General features: G+C 38.0%; 1 protein-coding gene across 2 annotated transcripts in view; it reads right to left on the bottom strand.

The window, feature by feature from the left end:
• Positions 1 to 227: 227 nt before the first annotated feature.
• Positions 228 to 15,032, bottom strand: part of SNX9 (sorting nexin 9) — a 64,399-nt gene continuing 49,594 nt past the window's right edge. For both annotated transcript variants that reach the window (XM_075035925.1, XM_075035924.1), the window contains exons 13-18: positions 13,502 to 13,579; positions 7,703 to 7,779; positions 6,720 to 6,809; positions 5,132 to 5,246; positions 3,647 to 3,738; positions 228 to 2,296 (exon numbers count right to left, since the gene is read on the bottom strand). In XM_075035925.1, the coding sequence (XP_074892026.1) occupies positions 2,249 to 2,296; positions 3,647 to 3,738; positions 5,132 to 5,246; positions 6,720 to 6,809; positions 7,703 to 7,779; positions 13,502 to 13,579 (500 nt within the window). In that variant the 3' untranslated portion in view covers positions 228 to 2,248. The remainder of the gene's footprint in view (positions 2,297 to 3,646; positions 3,739 to 5,131; positions 5,247 to 6,719; positions 6,810 to 7,702; positions 7,780 to 13,501; positions 13,580 to 15,032) is intronic.

Genomic DNA, 15,032 nt, shown 5'->3' on the forward strand with positions numbered 1-15,032 from the left:
ATAATGAAAGCTTACAACATATGCGTAGCCTTTGCTGGTTTGCAGTCACTAGCACTATTATACCATTCAGTTGTGATGCCTGCTTTATGGAAGACACATGGATGCTTTCTCATTCCTCAGCTGGCCAGTGTGTGTAAGCTGATGAAAAGCTATAAGGAGGATTTGCCTCATACTGCATCACCCTGTTAAAAAGCAACATGATGATTTCAAAGAAAAAAATAAAATAGTCTGGTGGATACACATAAATATTTATTATCAGTTTAACTTCATTTTACTAGAAGTCTTTAAACATAGTTTTTCTTTTTTTGCCAAAATGTTGCATCTCTGACACAGTTCCTACTGTCATAGCTTCCCTGCACTGGGAATGCACAGCTTACACTTAGATTCTAAAATGATCTATTCAAGATAAAGAACCTTCAACTTTAGTGCATATGGAGCTATTTAAAGATTGGTAAAAAGACCTCCCCTTCCCCTCCCAAATTAAGAGTCTGTTACAAAGAGATTTCATTACCAAAAAGTGAATATACAAATGCTAAAAAAATGCTGGCTTGAAAAAGTGATTTCAGAATTTACTGTACATGTTGTAACAATTTATTATATAAGCTGCTTCTACATGCAAGCAGATCTTACATTTGGTGTAAAACATTTATACACATTCTTTACAATTTGTACATATTTAAATGGCTGTATCAAACAACACTGCGCTATGGAATTTTGGAAGCGAACAACTAAAATTGGGAGGAGAAAAAGACAAGGTTTATAAAACGTGAACAAAACCCGTGACACTGAAAAACATCTAGACTTGACTGAGGCTTAGTCTGGTTTGGTTTGGTTTCAGGTTATTCAGGCAGACCCAGATTTTCCTTCTAGCACACAAAAGTAACACCAGTGCAAAAACAGAGTAAGGCAACTATTCAACCAGCAGACTGTACCCGTCACTCAGAATGGCTTATTGGTAAAATGCCTTTTTTTTAGTTTTTATTTTTTGCTAAAACGTTTATATTCTAGGCACATTTTAGCAAAAACAGCATTTTGGCTTCCCTGCTTGCTTATAGCATGAAATGAATTACTGTAGTTCGTGTGCATTGTGAACAAGGTTGGTGGTGGCTTTTTTGTTTTGAGAAGCCCAGGCCTCAAATGATATTTCAGTAGTATGAAAGAGGACACTGGGCCACTTGATAAGAGATGTTGATCAAAGCACAGAGTTTGTGTGATAACTAATGATGTTATTCAGTAGTTTTGTCACCTTTTAGTTTGCATTAGAAGGTAACAAAAAGTTAACCCAAGCCAATAGCATACCATACTACTACATGAAGACCTGAGCTTAGTTGGAGTTTGGGGACTTATATTAGTTTCGGTTAGATGTGGCAGTGTCCCCCCTGCTGAAACACTTCAAACTCTCAGAGGGATAAAAGGGAAGTTGGCCCTCTATATCACTGAGGAACACCAGTGCCTTATGGCATAACATCAGGGGGTGGCAAAGTGCTGGTATGGAAAACTGTTTTCCACACATTCCTGAATGGCTCTTTCCTAGTTTGTACTTTGTCTTCTCACACAGGGCATAGCCAGAAAGAAAGAGCCTGACATAAGCTCTGAGGTGGTGTGCCACAAGTACAAGATTTAGTTAGAAGGAAAAAAAGAAAGAGAAGAATGAATGATACTTACCAGAAGTCATAATGGGAGCAGTTTGCCATGGTTGTGTATGGGAAGCAAAACTTAGAACAGTGTTCATTCAGGAGATTATCATGAACACGTACCAGAAACATACACAAATATAATTCCTCCTGGCTACTGAATCGCTAGAGAGCTGAATTGAATATAATGAGTATTAAAGTAATTCTCAAACTTGTCTGCTTTCCCACTTTAAAAAAAAAAAAAAAGATAAAAATGTGTAACTGATGTTGATTAAGAGTTTTTGGAAGAACATCTGATAGACGCAAGTCTGCATGAAGTCCATGGCAATGTATCAGTTTGATAATTTAGATCCCTATAACTGACAGCATTATCTAGCTGTTTTATTTAAATAATGATACAAATGAGAGAGCATTCAAGATAAGAGAACCTTATCTTATGATTTAGGCTGATAAAGTAAAATTTTAAATAATTCTTTTTTTCTACAACTGATTTCTGTTGGTGGGGGTTTTTGGTGGGGTTTTTTTGGCTGGCAAAGGCTAACAAGTTTTTATTAGCATTGCCCCCAAATCAGAAAAGCACTTCGGAGTTGTTCTTTATTGTTGAATATTATTCTCTACATCACAGGAAAGCGGCTGAGTGCCTGCCTCAGCTTCTGTGCAATCTGAAACAAAGAAACAGAACATATTTAATATGTAGTCACTTTATACTATGCAGAAATACAACAGCAGGCTAAGAAATTAATTGTTGCCTCATTTTCTGAAAAACTGCAGATTTTACTGCAGATTTTGTGTATATAGGACTCTCAAAGCATTCCATTATAAAGACTTTTCATCTCATATATACATTTTCTGCCTTGTTCATTTTGTGCTTTCACTGCTCAGGTTGTACTGGAAAAAGTATTGTAGGCAGGGCTGTCATTCTGCCTGCTAGGTTATCTAGCACTGCACTATGCAGGAGGGCTACAGGAACAAAGCCAGATTTTTCATGAAATCCATTTCCCTGCTGAAACAAGGCCACACATCAGAACAGAGCTCCTGCGCTCTCCCCACAGCTCTCATGGTAGCCAGCACCCCACATGTGACTATGGATCTGGTCCCTGTACGGGGAAGAGAGGATTGGTACAAGGAGACTGGTGAGGGTGCAACCAGAAGAATTGGGATAGACTGGACAAGAGACTGAAGGAAGGTAAGGGGAAACCTATGCCTAACCCCATCAGATGTGTCAGAGAAACTGAGCAAAGTGACCTAACGGGGGACCTGAAGTTCTCATCCACAAAAGATACCTCTGAAACCCCACTGGCACCTTTTACTGCTGGGAAGGGCAACCAGTTCCTTATATTCCTCCTTTAAGTAATAGAAGCCAGGTTCCAGCACACTTGAACTCACATGTTTTACCAGCTTATCAAATTAGAAAATTTGTCCTCGGGTTTCCTTTAAAAAAACCACAAGGAATACGTGCATAAGAACAATGTTAAATGAGAACTAAGGTTGTAGGTCAAGTGCTCAGTTAACATATTTAATAAGTCACCTAAACCACTCCAGTCCCCCCCACCCCACACTTGCATACATCAGGCTTTAAATCACAGCAGCTGCCCTTTGTCCTCCCATCCTATGGGAAGGAAATTTCATTCAAATGGTTTATTGTTGCATTCAGTGCAGCAGGTCTTACTGCATGTCATAGAACTAAAATTCTTTGTAACTTTAGTACTGGCATTGAAAAAAAAAAAAAAAATCAAGCTGTCAACAATAATGTTTCTCAACACTGGTTTTTAGGTCTAATAGGTCTAATGACATAGTCATATACATAGGATAGTATCTATAGGAAAATACTACTTTAACTCATTCTTTGGGGTTTTTTTTTTTGTTTTTTTTTTTTTACATTTACAATTCTTCAAATATCTGCTCTCTGGGAGAGGCTTATACAAAAAGATGATTAAGTATTGTGAGTATTTCTTATGAAAGCAGCAGCACAGCATGCGCCAGGAAAATGGTACTGAAATGCTACACCTTACCGTTTCATAAAACTGTGCCTGCTGCTCCAGATACAGACGAATGACACTGTTGTAGTCATAAATCCGGTTACTGTGGAAGTGATTCATCTCAGCTGCAATTAGACCCAGGAGGCAAATTATTTAAGAGAAGCATTCGTAATCAGGAATAGTTTCACTCAGTTCAGGTTAGTTACTGTGCAACAAGATCAGTGTCCAGCCCTGCCAGCACAGTTACTGTTCTCATGCTTCCACAACCTGTTTTGCCTGCAGCACTCAGACTATGATGGAACTGTTTGTAAAATTGGTAGGATGTCAATTACTCACTGCTAAAATATGGACACTTCCTGGATAAAGCCAGGTTCTTGTTACAATACTCAGGTGTACAAAGATTTGGTAAAGAATAGAAGCGGGATTTTCTCCTCCTGAGGTAACTGCTCTTTCCTGAAGTGTTTCCAACAGAATTTGGCTAGGACATTCAGATTTCCAAGGGTATAGATATCAAGTTGTAAGCCACAGCTGTAAATATTTAGCTCAAAAAAAGATACAGCCAGTAGTGTTTGACCTATTCTTGACTGAGGCTGTTTCAGTAGAAACTTGAGAAATAGCATTACTGAACTTGTAAAGCCTTTCACCACTTTCTGCATCTCTTGTCAAATCACAGCTTATGGCCGAAATAAAAAGTTAAGTATATTTTGAGATACAAATAGAGGGAGAAGGAATATTCTAGGTTGTAAGAGACATCCTAGAGGTCTCTTCCATGATTGCCACTTATACAGCACAGTCGTCTTGCATCATTGTGACCATGAAACAGGGAGTGGGGAGTTTTCTTGTTTGTTTTTAAAATCAGTTTTGTGTGCTGCTCTGACTTTGTCCTGTAAAATACTGAGTACTCTTGGCTTTAAGTCAGTGAAAAAAGATGCAACTCCCTCAGCAATAAGTAGTCCCACTGAAGACAGTAACAGGATGTACTTAAGGGCTTGATATCCTGCAGGACTGAGCCCGGACTCCTCACTTCCCCCAGTTTTTCAAGTGTGGTGTGTTATGTCCCATATTTACAACATCTCTAACCTAAAGAGGAAAAAGTTCATTCAAAGAACATCCAGGAAATAAAATCTTATCCACAAGAACATGAATCTCAACTGGATCATGCCTGACTAAACCATGAGTCAGAAAAAACACTTCTGCCCATACTTTTTCTTTGAGACATTATCACTTCAAAGTGAAAGAATCAGCCTGGGGTGGTTGGTGTTTGGTGGTTTGTTTTGTTTTTAATGCATTTCCAAAATAAGTATCTCTTGCAATAGCAATATGAGATTTGAAAGAAAACATTGGGCAAGGTAACTGCAATTTTAGGAAAATCTAAGCAGGTCACAAAAAAAACCCCAAACCATGCCTAGCTTTTATTATCATTCCTGGTAGAACAAAGATTCTCTTTCAAAGTTTGTTACTTAGGAGATGTCCTTCAGAGGTCTACAATATTGCCATATAGCCCAAAATTTGGTTTACCTTGTAGTGCATAAGCCATGGTGCTCACACGTTTCACCATGTTCTGTTTGTCTTGTGGTGTTATTTTACTGGTTGCAACTAATTTATCACTTTCCTTCACTCTTTCTATTGCTCCCTGTAGAAACCATATGCAGAAAGATTAAAAAAGTACATTAAAAGAGTAGTCAAAGGTCTTTATAATCATCTAAAATGCCACTGGCCACATTTTGAGCTTGCACACTACACAAATATATATACATGCACAACGACCAATTCTGCCTTCCCACATTTTCACCCAAGTTTGTTATTTCACTATTGCTTTCAAGAGTCCTAACAGCTTGCCAAAAGTGACTTCGAACACAGGCATGAACACAGTCACTAGGAAGCTAAGTTTGGTAAAGGCAGTAATACACAAGGATATATACAGAAAGAACAAAAGGATCAAGTTTCAAAATACAGCTGACCAACACAACAGGCATCCAAAAGCCTCAAACTATCAAATGCCTGTAGCACCTTATTTGCACATTATACAAGGTAAGACAACATGAGTGATTTTCCAGGAGACTAGAACTCATTGCAATGCATAACTTCTGATTTGGGAAAATCCTTGTGTCACAGACAACAAGCATAAGAAGAAATGCCTCCCCCTTCACAATGTATTTGTGCCAAACAACATTCAAGAGAATCAATCTATTTACACGTCTCTTGGCAAAAGGCTTATGTTTCGAGTTTTAAAAACATTTATTCTCCTTTTGTGGTATTTTTCCCCAAGGATTCCGTGGGACGAGGGACCGCAAGTGTCCTGAAGAAAGAATACACAAATCTGATATGCTCCTATCTTTGTTACTCTCAGAAGTATGTTGTTTTATACATTGAACACTTCAAGTGGTAAAAAAAAATAAATACTTGTGTACTAATTTAACGCTTCAAAATTTTTAGTTTCTTGAAATATGTTACAGCAGGCATGTGAACATAAGGAATTCTCTAGGACCGAAAAAAAGCAGAATATCCCAAACTGGACACAATGGCTAAATTTATTGTTTTATTATTTAATGGCTTTCATGTTAGAAAGAGGTTGGTTTTTGTTGCTGGTGTTTTGTGGGTTTCCTTCCCCAGAAAAGTTAGTCCTATTCTCTCTCTTTTTTTTTTTTTTTTTTTTTTTTAAATATTAAAGAAACTTCTAGGCAGTGCATGATTATTTATCACATATCAGTAAGCTAGCCATGTAAGTGTACCGAATTTTTCCTACAATACTGGTATGGTTTAGTATCAACTACCATGTAAGACTCAAATACTACAAATTTACACTACTGCTATTCACCACATTGGGACATAAAGTTAACCTGAAGAAAGTCATGAAGCTCCTAGTGCTCTACTATAGCAGAAAGTCATGATATTCTCAAATCTCAAGACAAGTGCTAGCTTTCCTGCCCTGCAAGTATTATTTTTTTTTTATTTTAAAAATCAACATGCCAGTTCCACAGAAACTTTCAGTGTTTCTGGAAGAAGGGCCCAGGCTTCTGCACAAATGCAGCGTACCATACCACCACTTTTGTTGCTGTAGATCTTCCTACTGCCCAACCCTTAAAAGGAAAGGCCCCTCACATACCTTATGAGCTCCTATGATGTCAGGGAAGCAACCAAGAAATCCCTTATATTCATGATTTGTTTCCATCAAAAAGTGAAGATCTTTCTTCGGCTAATAAACGAAGTGTAAGCATTAGTAGAAGTTATCTGTGGCATATTAACATCGCAGAAAAGAAACTATGATGCCAAAAAAGGATGAGGGAAAAAAGGGAAGGAAAGAATAGAAAAAACCCCAAACCAAAATATTAATTGTTGCAAGTTTTTCATATTTAAAAAGGTCCTTATTAAAATAAAAGCTTTTTGGAGTAAGGCACCAAGCACCAGTGAGCAAATGCCTCTGTTCTTTGTTTTATTCAACGTTAGCTTATGAAGTGAGGGGTTTTGCCTCAAGCTTTCACTGAAGAGGAGTTACCAGTACAATCTCATTACATATACAGATATGTACATGCACTGGTGCGTCTCCTTAGTCACTAACTTGGAAAGCTGTTTCAAGAACTTCCAGTCTCAACCCTGAGATCAAGAGAATCTACGTTTTGGAGACTTTAAGCTTAATACACTACACATCAATTTATGACTTGAATACTGACACCAATCAGGAATTATTTAAGCTAAATTTTTACTAAAGCAGGCAATTGCACATCAAGACAATGAAACACAGTAAGATCTGGATCCTGTAGACATTTGGGGAAGGGAAAAACCCGATCCTTGATTAAATCTCATTCTTTTGTATCAGTAATGAAGACAGCTCACTGACATCAGAAAACACATTTAAAGAGGAAGTAATCACTTTAGTATTTTAGACCCTCCCATCACATCCCTCCTAAGTTGACATATAGTAGAAAAGAAGACAAAAGTGCATTTAAAAGTATTAATAGTAATTTCATTTAACTGGTCTGCAGCACTAGCAGTTGTTTTAACAGGAACGAAAAAAAGAAAAAGTCAGAAGTTATCCAAATAGGTGGTATGTTTGTACAAGCTATGCCAATGCATTCATAATAATTCTACCTGATCTGCTACAAGACTGGCGATTTCTTCATAGGTTTTTCCTGCTTCTGTTATTGCTCCATTGAGATCAGATTCTCCTAAAAGTAAACATCAAGTGTTCAAGTTACAGTAAGCAACTTGCTTTGATTCAAGGCAAATTTCTAAAATAGCTTATTTTACAATAATAAATGCCTAGTCATCATTTTATAACCAACAGTAATAAAGAAGTTAGAAAAATATTAGTAGTTTTTATATCATTAAAGAAGGAAAACTCTGAAGATCTTGTAGAAAATGAATGCTAAAGGGACCACATAAACACTGTTCTACCATAGTACTAGCACTATTCACTTCCACATTTCATAATTACATGTAGTTTAAATACACAGGTATTCCCCCATATGGGGCAACAGGAAGCCTACCAGAATGGGAGACAAGGGAGAATGAGGAGGGTGACACTAGAAGATAGACTAACAAAGTTGAAGAGACACCTGCTGTTCTGATTTTTAATAAATTAGTTTCATACCTGATAAGCAGTAAATTCTCCACGATGCCCTATAGAGGAGTGATGCTAGCCCTAAGCTCTCCAACAGTCCTGGACCATAATTGTTGGAAGGTCAGAGAAGCAGAAGGAGGCCCAGCTAACTTTTTTCCTTGCCAACAAGATTTCTGACACTTTAGGGAACTCTTGGATAATATTTTCAAGCTCTGTAAGAATTGCTGCTTTTGAGAGTAAGTTTCTAACTTTCATCATCACATGAAATAGATCAAAGGGCCCCACAAACTACACTTAAAAATACAGACATCACCACAAATCCTAAGCTAGATAACACCACAAGCGCTCATAACACTGTATTACTAGCAGGACATGGCTACGTGGGACAAAGATGAAAACAAGCCTTACATTCTTGGTTTTTTCATGCCACTTCACCTTCCCAAAACACCACAGGTTTTTTCCATCCTTGTTAGCTTGTCCAAAGCATGTAGTCAACAGTATGGAAAGCAAATTGAAGTAGAGAAAGGGGAAGGTATAATTTGCAGATTTTGCATTTTATTTTTTAAAATAATTTTTCTCACCCTTTCAGACTTGCCTTGATATTAGGCAGCAGTTAGTCTTTTACAAACATTTTGTTTTTATTTTATAGACATTAATCAGTGACTTGATTGAAAATTACCAAACATTGACTTCATTAATGATTAATTTGAACATTAAAGTATCTTCTTTTACTACAACGTATAGACTAATCTGCGTTAGAGATTTATTAGATCGTATTCCTTCATTTTAGCATGTCCTAAAGGAAACAAGGTAATGACTAAATGTTGCTTCAGTTCTATTAATCGATTCTTACTTTCCATAAGACTGGTTTCATAAAGCCAAAAGCTTTGAGGGAAAGCTGCTGATCCTAAGAACTAGTAAGTCCAGGTACACAAACACTGCTAAAGAAATAGTTATTTTTCTCCTATTTGAGCCTGTCTGGCTAAAATAAAAATAAAAACAACATGAAATGCCATTGTGGGATCTAAGAGGTACATAATTCAGAAGATAACTTCACATTGTTGTAAAACAATAACAAAATTTCGGGGAGCTCAATTTCATTATTTCAGGTAGACTTAAATAATTTCATTATTTCAGAATTCCCCTTGTTTGCTCAGAAGTAACCTTGAAGTAACTGCTGCTCTGGCAACTGACTCCTAGATTTTGGGACAAAACATGGTGTGACTTTAGAGTCAGAAGCCAGGTTAGTCTAGATGTTGCTGTTCATTTCATAATACCATAAAAGATGATGACTTTTCCTATCTGAGCAAAACAGAAGAGGAAGAGCACATATATTTGAATCAAATAGAAAATCCTCCCCTTCTGTGCAGAACTCACTCAAAGGACCTTCATATATTGGAGCTTCAAAGAATCTAGACAAACCCTCCCAACACTGATCCTCTTTCATTTGGGGGCAGCAGGGCACAAAGCCAGCTTGTAGAAGTGTATATTAAGAGTTTCTACAACTAGCAGAGGCATTCACACTCCTCCAAAAGATAGTGTATTTAAAAGTTGTTCCAGAGAGCAGATCCTGACAATAGACAGGCACACAAGTGGCAGAAGAATATCCACAGCTCCACACGCTGCATCCTCTTCTTCTACAATCCCTTTTTCAGGGAGTGCCAGGGCAGCCTTAGAGGGTCAGATTTCATCTCTCACCTGTTGCACCCTCCAAGTCTTAAGACACGTTATCAGCAGTGTCATGCCATGCTCAGTTGGTCGCTCCCTACACCAGGGCACCTTGTCAGAGATACCACATGCAACCCACAGGCTCACCCAACAGAGTAACTTGAATTCCAGCAGCAGATTGCTCCCAATCACTGTTGTCAGCATGGGTTTCGGTCAAAGTTTTGTTACTTGGACATGGCCGAGTTTCTAGTGTTCTCAGCTTCTGAACCGATAAGAAGCCCATTTGCCAGCTTCACAACTCAAGCCATTAAAAGCTGAGCTGGGTCCCAGTGCAAGGATATACCAGGATGTTGACATCTTTATCAACAGAAAAGCAGAAAGCCCCACATGCTGCTGATGTTTACAACAAAATTAGGGCAATGTGCATTACATGTATCCACAGGAGAAACAGAGAGGGCTTAAAAGTATTGACTAAAGGTAGTTGCAAAAAGACCAGTTAAAATGGTCGGTAATATTCTACAGATGTTTTAACCCAACCACATGGACAAACTGATACTTTAATTGATTTACAGACCTGCATGCTGTCATAGGGAGATGAATGAAGATGTAAAACTATGAAGAGTCTTTTGGAGATGTTTAGCAGAGCATCTCTTAGCAGTTCAACTGCTTCGTAAATGCCAGTGATTATCATATCTGAGGAAATACACCAGGTATATTGAAGGAACTAATACTCTGTAAGGCTTGACTGGGGCAGCAGAATTTTTTTTATCAAGTAGTGTTTTTGTTTTCTTTTCTTTCAAAGCATGTTTTAACAGAATCCAAGAGTAGGAAAAAGATACAGTTTGATGTACTATGGAACTACTTGTAACAAGATTTTTTTCTTGACAAGTACACCTCAGACTAAATGTTCAGCACACAAGCAGCTTGGAAGGCAAGATGTGCCTGTTGCTAGCTGGCAGGATAGTGAAACTTGCATGTAACTGCCTAACAAAATTCCTCAGGGGTGATGTTGGATTAGGAGATCTTACTATGGTTGAATGACATATCACAGCCATTCATGTTTTCTTAGTATAGGAGAAAAACTCGCCCAGATTTGGCACCACAAAAGAGAAGCCATGCTATTTAAGGCTGCATTAGCCTAAGAGCATCGTACGATGCAGAAAGATAGGCAACATAGTGCCAGGCTGCAAGACACTTCCAGGCTTATTCTGGAGCTGTCCAATATGCATTTTTTTTGGACCAAAATCATACTTTCAAAGCACATGTTCTTAAAACCAATCAGACAGTACATAGGCCCATGGCCAAGTTAAATGAGAAACTCTCAATGCGTCCTTAATAGTTTTAAAGGTACCCTTGCCTCTGCAAATACTTGGGACAGATTCCTGGTATGCACTGTGGCTGGCAACTAATTGCTAAGGCTCATTCTGCAGCGTAAGAAAGGGAGCTGGATTCTGAGTCAGATTAAGGAGTGCATCTTGCCTGGTGCAAATCTTAAACGTTTTAGGCTGGAAATTAGAAGAGAAGGCAGCAGACATTCACCACACATAATAAGGATTTACAGAGCAAGCAGGCAGCACTGATGAAAGAGGTAAGGACAGTAGATACATCCCATGCTAACTACAAAGTAACCAACTAACAGTATTCAGTATGTTGGAAATCAGCAGTAGCTGGAAACGTTCCTGTCATCAAATCAGTTGTTGCAATCTTTAGTGGCCTATATGCTTAAACTTCCAGGACTCAAGTATTTAAAAAAAGAAAAAAGAAAAAAAAGAAAGAGGATGAAGATATTCAGCTCCCAACAGAAACTGAACTGAGTGCCTTTAAGTATGGCTGAAGGAGCCATTCCTCTTTACTGATAGTCCACAAAAATCATATCCCATACTCAAGCCTAACTAGTACTTCTTCATTTGAGGGAATGTGCCTTCTTTTAAGTATTGAGATCTGGAAAGCCACATCCCATCAGTTTAAATCCAGGTGCTTACATCTCTTGCACAGAGTCTGCTTATCTGCAGACCTGTACCTGAGGCAACCATCAAATGAAATCGTATCAGAACAGCAGGCAGGACAGAGTGAGGGCACCAGTGATGAAGACATTTAAAGCAACACGTGCACTGCACTTATTCTCTCTTCCTGGGAACTCAAATTAAAAAGCAAAGAATCCCATATATTATTAATTCTGGAAAAATACACTGGTGTACCAGTTATTAAAAAGAGCAAACTATATGCAATTAGGACAAAGGCATCAGTGGGAAGGGCATTTTCCTCAGCAAGATACTAGGGTGCAACCAGGTACAATTGGGCAAGCAGCAAAGAGAAACATCCTTGTCTTGTTCCCAAGCATCATGGGATCTATTTTTTCATACCATTCAAAGATGCTGGAAATCAAACTGAAGCTTTGATTCTTAAGGTTAATCTGCAATTTTGCATCCTAGCTTTAAGCCATATTGTTTTCCCTTTACCCTGGCAAAAGAATGTGTGTTATAGTTCAAGCAGTTTTCAGTCCTTTCTCAAGAATTCTTACTAGATTGTATCTGGCTAGGATTTACAGCTCTCTAACCCATGCTAAGAGTACATAGCTATGTAAATCCCCTACCTGGTTCTCACATCTAAAAGTAACATTTTAGGCAAAACGCTATGCTCCAATTCTAACTAAGCAGTCATCCTGTTGAAGTATAGGACAAAGATGAGAACAAACTACAGGGACTATGCCTACTTCCAATGCTTCCAGCAGCAGAGAACCCAAGTTTCAGAAGCAGTTGCATTTTAATACATGGTTTATGGGACAAAAAGCTTTAAGAGTACAAAGCAAGGGGTAGATGAGTAGCCAGAGTAAGCACTGGCCAACTAAAAGTCCTAAGATGGAAAGATTTCAGGGAACCTCTATAACATTTAAGGTTTTAGAACAGAGAAATTTTGCTATTAAGTCTAGGAAAAAAACCAACCAAACAAAAAAAACTATTGACAAGAAAATCCCAGAGAAAATGGACTCAATAAGCTCCCTCTGGGATATGAGGAAATATTTTCCTGTTATCTGGAAAACATCAGCAGGATTTTAAGTTTAGCCTAAAGACTACATTTTAGGAGAACTTTGAGCAATTGATGCCCTCCTTTTCCCTCCCACAACTTTCATATCTAACAGGACGGGCTATTTTAGGGCTCTTGAAGGAGAAAGAAAGGTGAAGGACAAGAAAAGGCTACAGTAGCCAACACTCCAGCCCACATAATGGTATACAAAAATCTTGTATTAAGTTTTCCATCCTCATGTGGAGTTGCTGTTTCATGAAGTCACACAATAGTTCTGTGACAGATATTTTCAAGGCTGCGTTTTCTCCCCTTTCCTTTGATATCACAAAAAATGCTACAGCATGTTTTGTCAGTCAGGTCAGTAGCCAGGTTATACATTAACGAGATCAAGCTAAACTCCTCCACCATCACAAACCCACCACATGATTATACAGTAACAGAAAACAAGATTGCAGTCTAGAATATAAAAACCCCATAATACACACAGGGAAACAAGTTTTTAATATTTTTTCCAGAATCATATTTGACAGGTGAATTTCAAAGAGGAAAGCATTAAGCTCTTTGGCAAAAAATGCAGCATCATGTAATTAAAATATCTTTTGTTAAGTAAAGTACAAATGAAGCTATAGAAGTACCTTGATATCCACTTGTGCTGAAGACCAGTGCCAGGCTCTGCAATGCTTTTCCTATCTTCTGGTATTCCTTAGGTAGTGCTGGAAGTGGGAAAAGGATGGGGAGAAGAGGGAAACAGAAGCAAAAACCCACAAGGGTAAGTGAGACTAAAACTGCAGCATTTCCAAAACTTGATAGAAGCAGATGTCAAAAACAACTAGGTTTTACATTTCCTCTAGTGCAGCATTTACAATCACATTCTTACCCCCTCCCTTGCTACAGACGTTCCAAAACTGGATAAAGCAATTACAATCTAGATTCCTGAAAGCCACAGACAGTTGGGGAAACTGTGTGTGATTGCTATTAAAAAAATCTCACTGCACTCCTAGCTCAGTCCTCCTATGCATACAGCAAGATTTTTTTGTCCCCCTCATGAGCAGACTTTATCCTCCTGGGTGAGGGGGGGAGGAGGGGGGGGCAGGGGAGAAGTGCTGCAGTGACACAGAGAATAGATCTCATTAATATTTTAAGAGAAGAAATTATTATACAGACCTGTAATACCTAAACTCTCCTCAAATCATGGATTTTATATTAAAGGCACTAGAAACCAAGATTATCTAGGCATAAAAATTGATGGAAGTATCTGAATAATAACATTGTTTTTTATAATCTACTTATTGCAAAAGTATGCATAAATTGCTTCTTCACAATGAAGTCAATAAGCTGTGATTTACGAGTGCATTAACACTTCGAATACCACCACCCCAGAGGCCTAAAAAGCAATCTGAAAAGCGAAAGCAGTTTTTTGTAAGCTACTTATGCTAGCAGGAAAAAAACCCAAGTAGATGTGCTTTTTGTCAAATATTTGTATTCAGAGGGCACACTGTCCAGGTAAATAGCAGTTTTTTAGTTGCTCTAGCATCCTACACAATCTGATTTTCACAGAGGAACCCCTTTGTGTGGCAAAAAAACCAAAACCCCAAAAACATCCCCCCCTAAACCGCGTAATTTTATTGATTATCTTTGATCAAGTTCTTGCTCAGAAGTTAGATTATTTATGACAACTGGTATTTCTTATACAACAGGTACCATTCAGAGTACTAGAGTTCTGTTATCAGCCATTAACTTGTTACTGAAGTTCCCACTGGGGATTCAGTGAAGAATGTTTGGTTTCTTTCCACTTGCATTGAAGAAGTTTCCACTGTCAATCATTTTAAATATCACAGAATGGAATGCACATAACTACTGCTCAGGAAGTGCCAAAAATAATTCTGACTAGGAGCTGGGACTAGAGCTGACAGAGAACTTAAAACCTAAAAGACTAACGAAATGCTTCAGTTTTGCATGTCCCAATTTACCAGCCTCCTTCTTCTATTCAGTATGAATGTCTGGAAAATTAACAGTTCAAATTTTCAACACAATCACATCTGACTTGCTACATTTATGCTAACTAATTAATTGCTGTAAGTATTAGAAGAGTCATTCCATGCATAAAGCACTAGTGTCAAAGTTTAAGGAGATTTTAGCAGTGAACAAAATACTGAATTTCTTCTC

This window comes from Buteo buteo, chromosome 9 (genome assembly GCF_964188355.1).
Source record: "Buteo buteo chromosome 9, bButBut1.hap1.1, whole genome shotgun sequence".
Taxonomy (NCBI): Eukaryota; Metazoa; Chordata; class Aves; order Accipitriformes; family Accipitridae; genus Buteo; species Buteo buteo.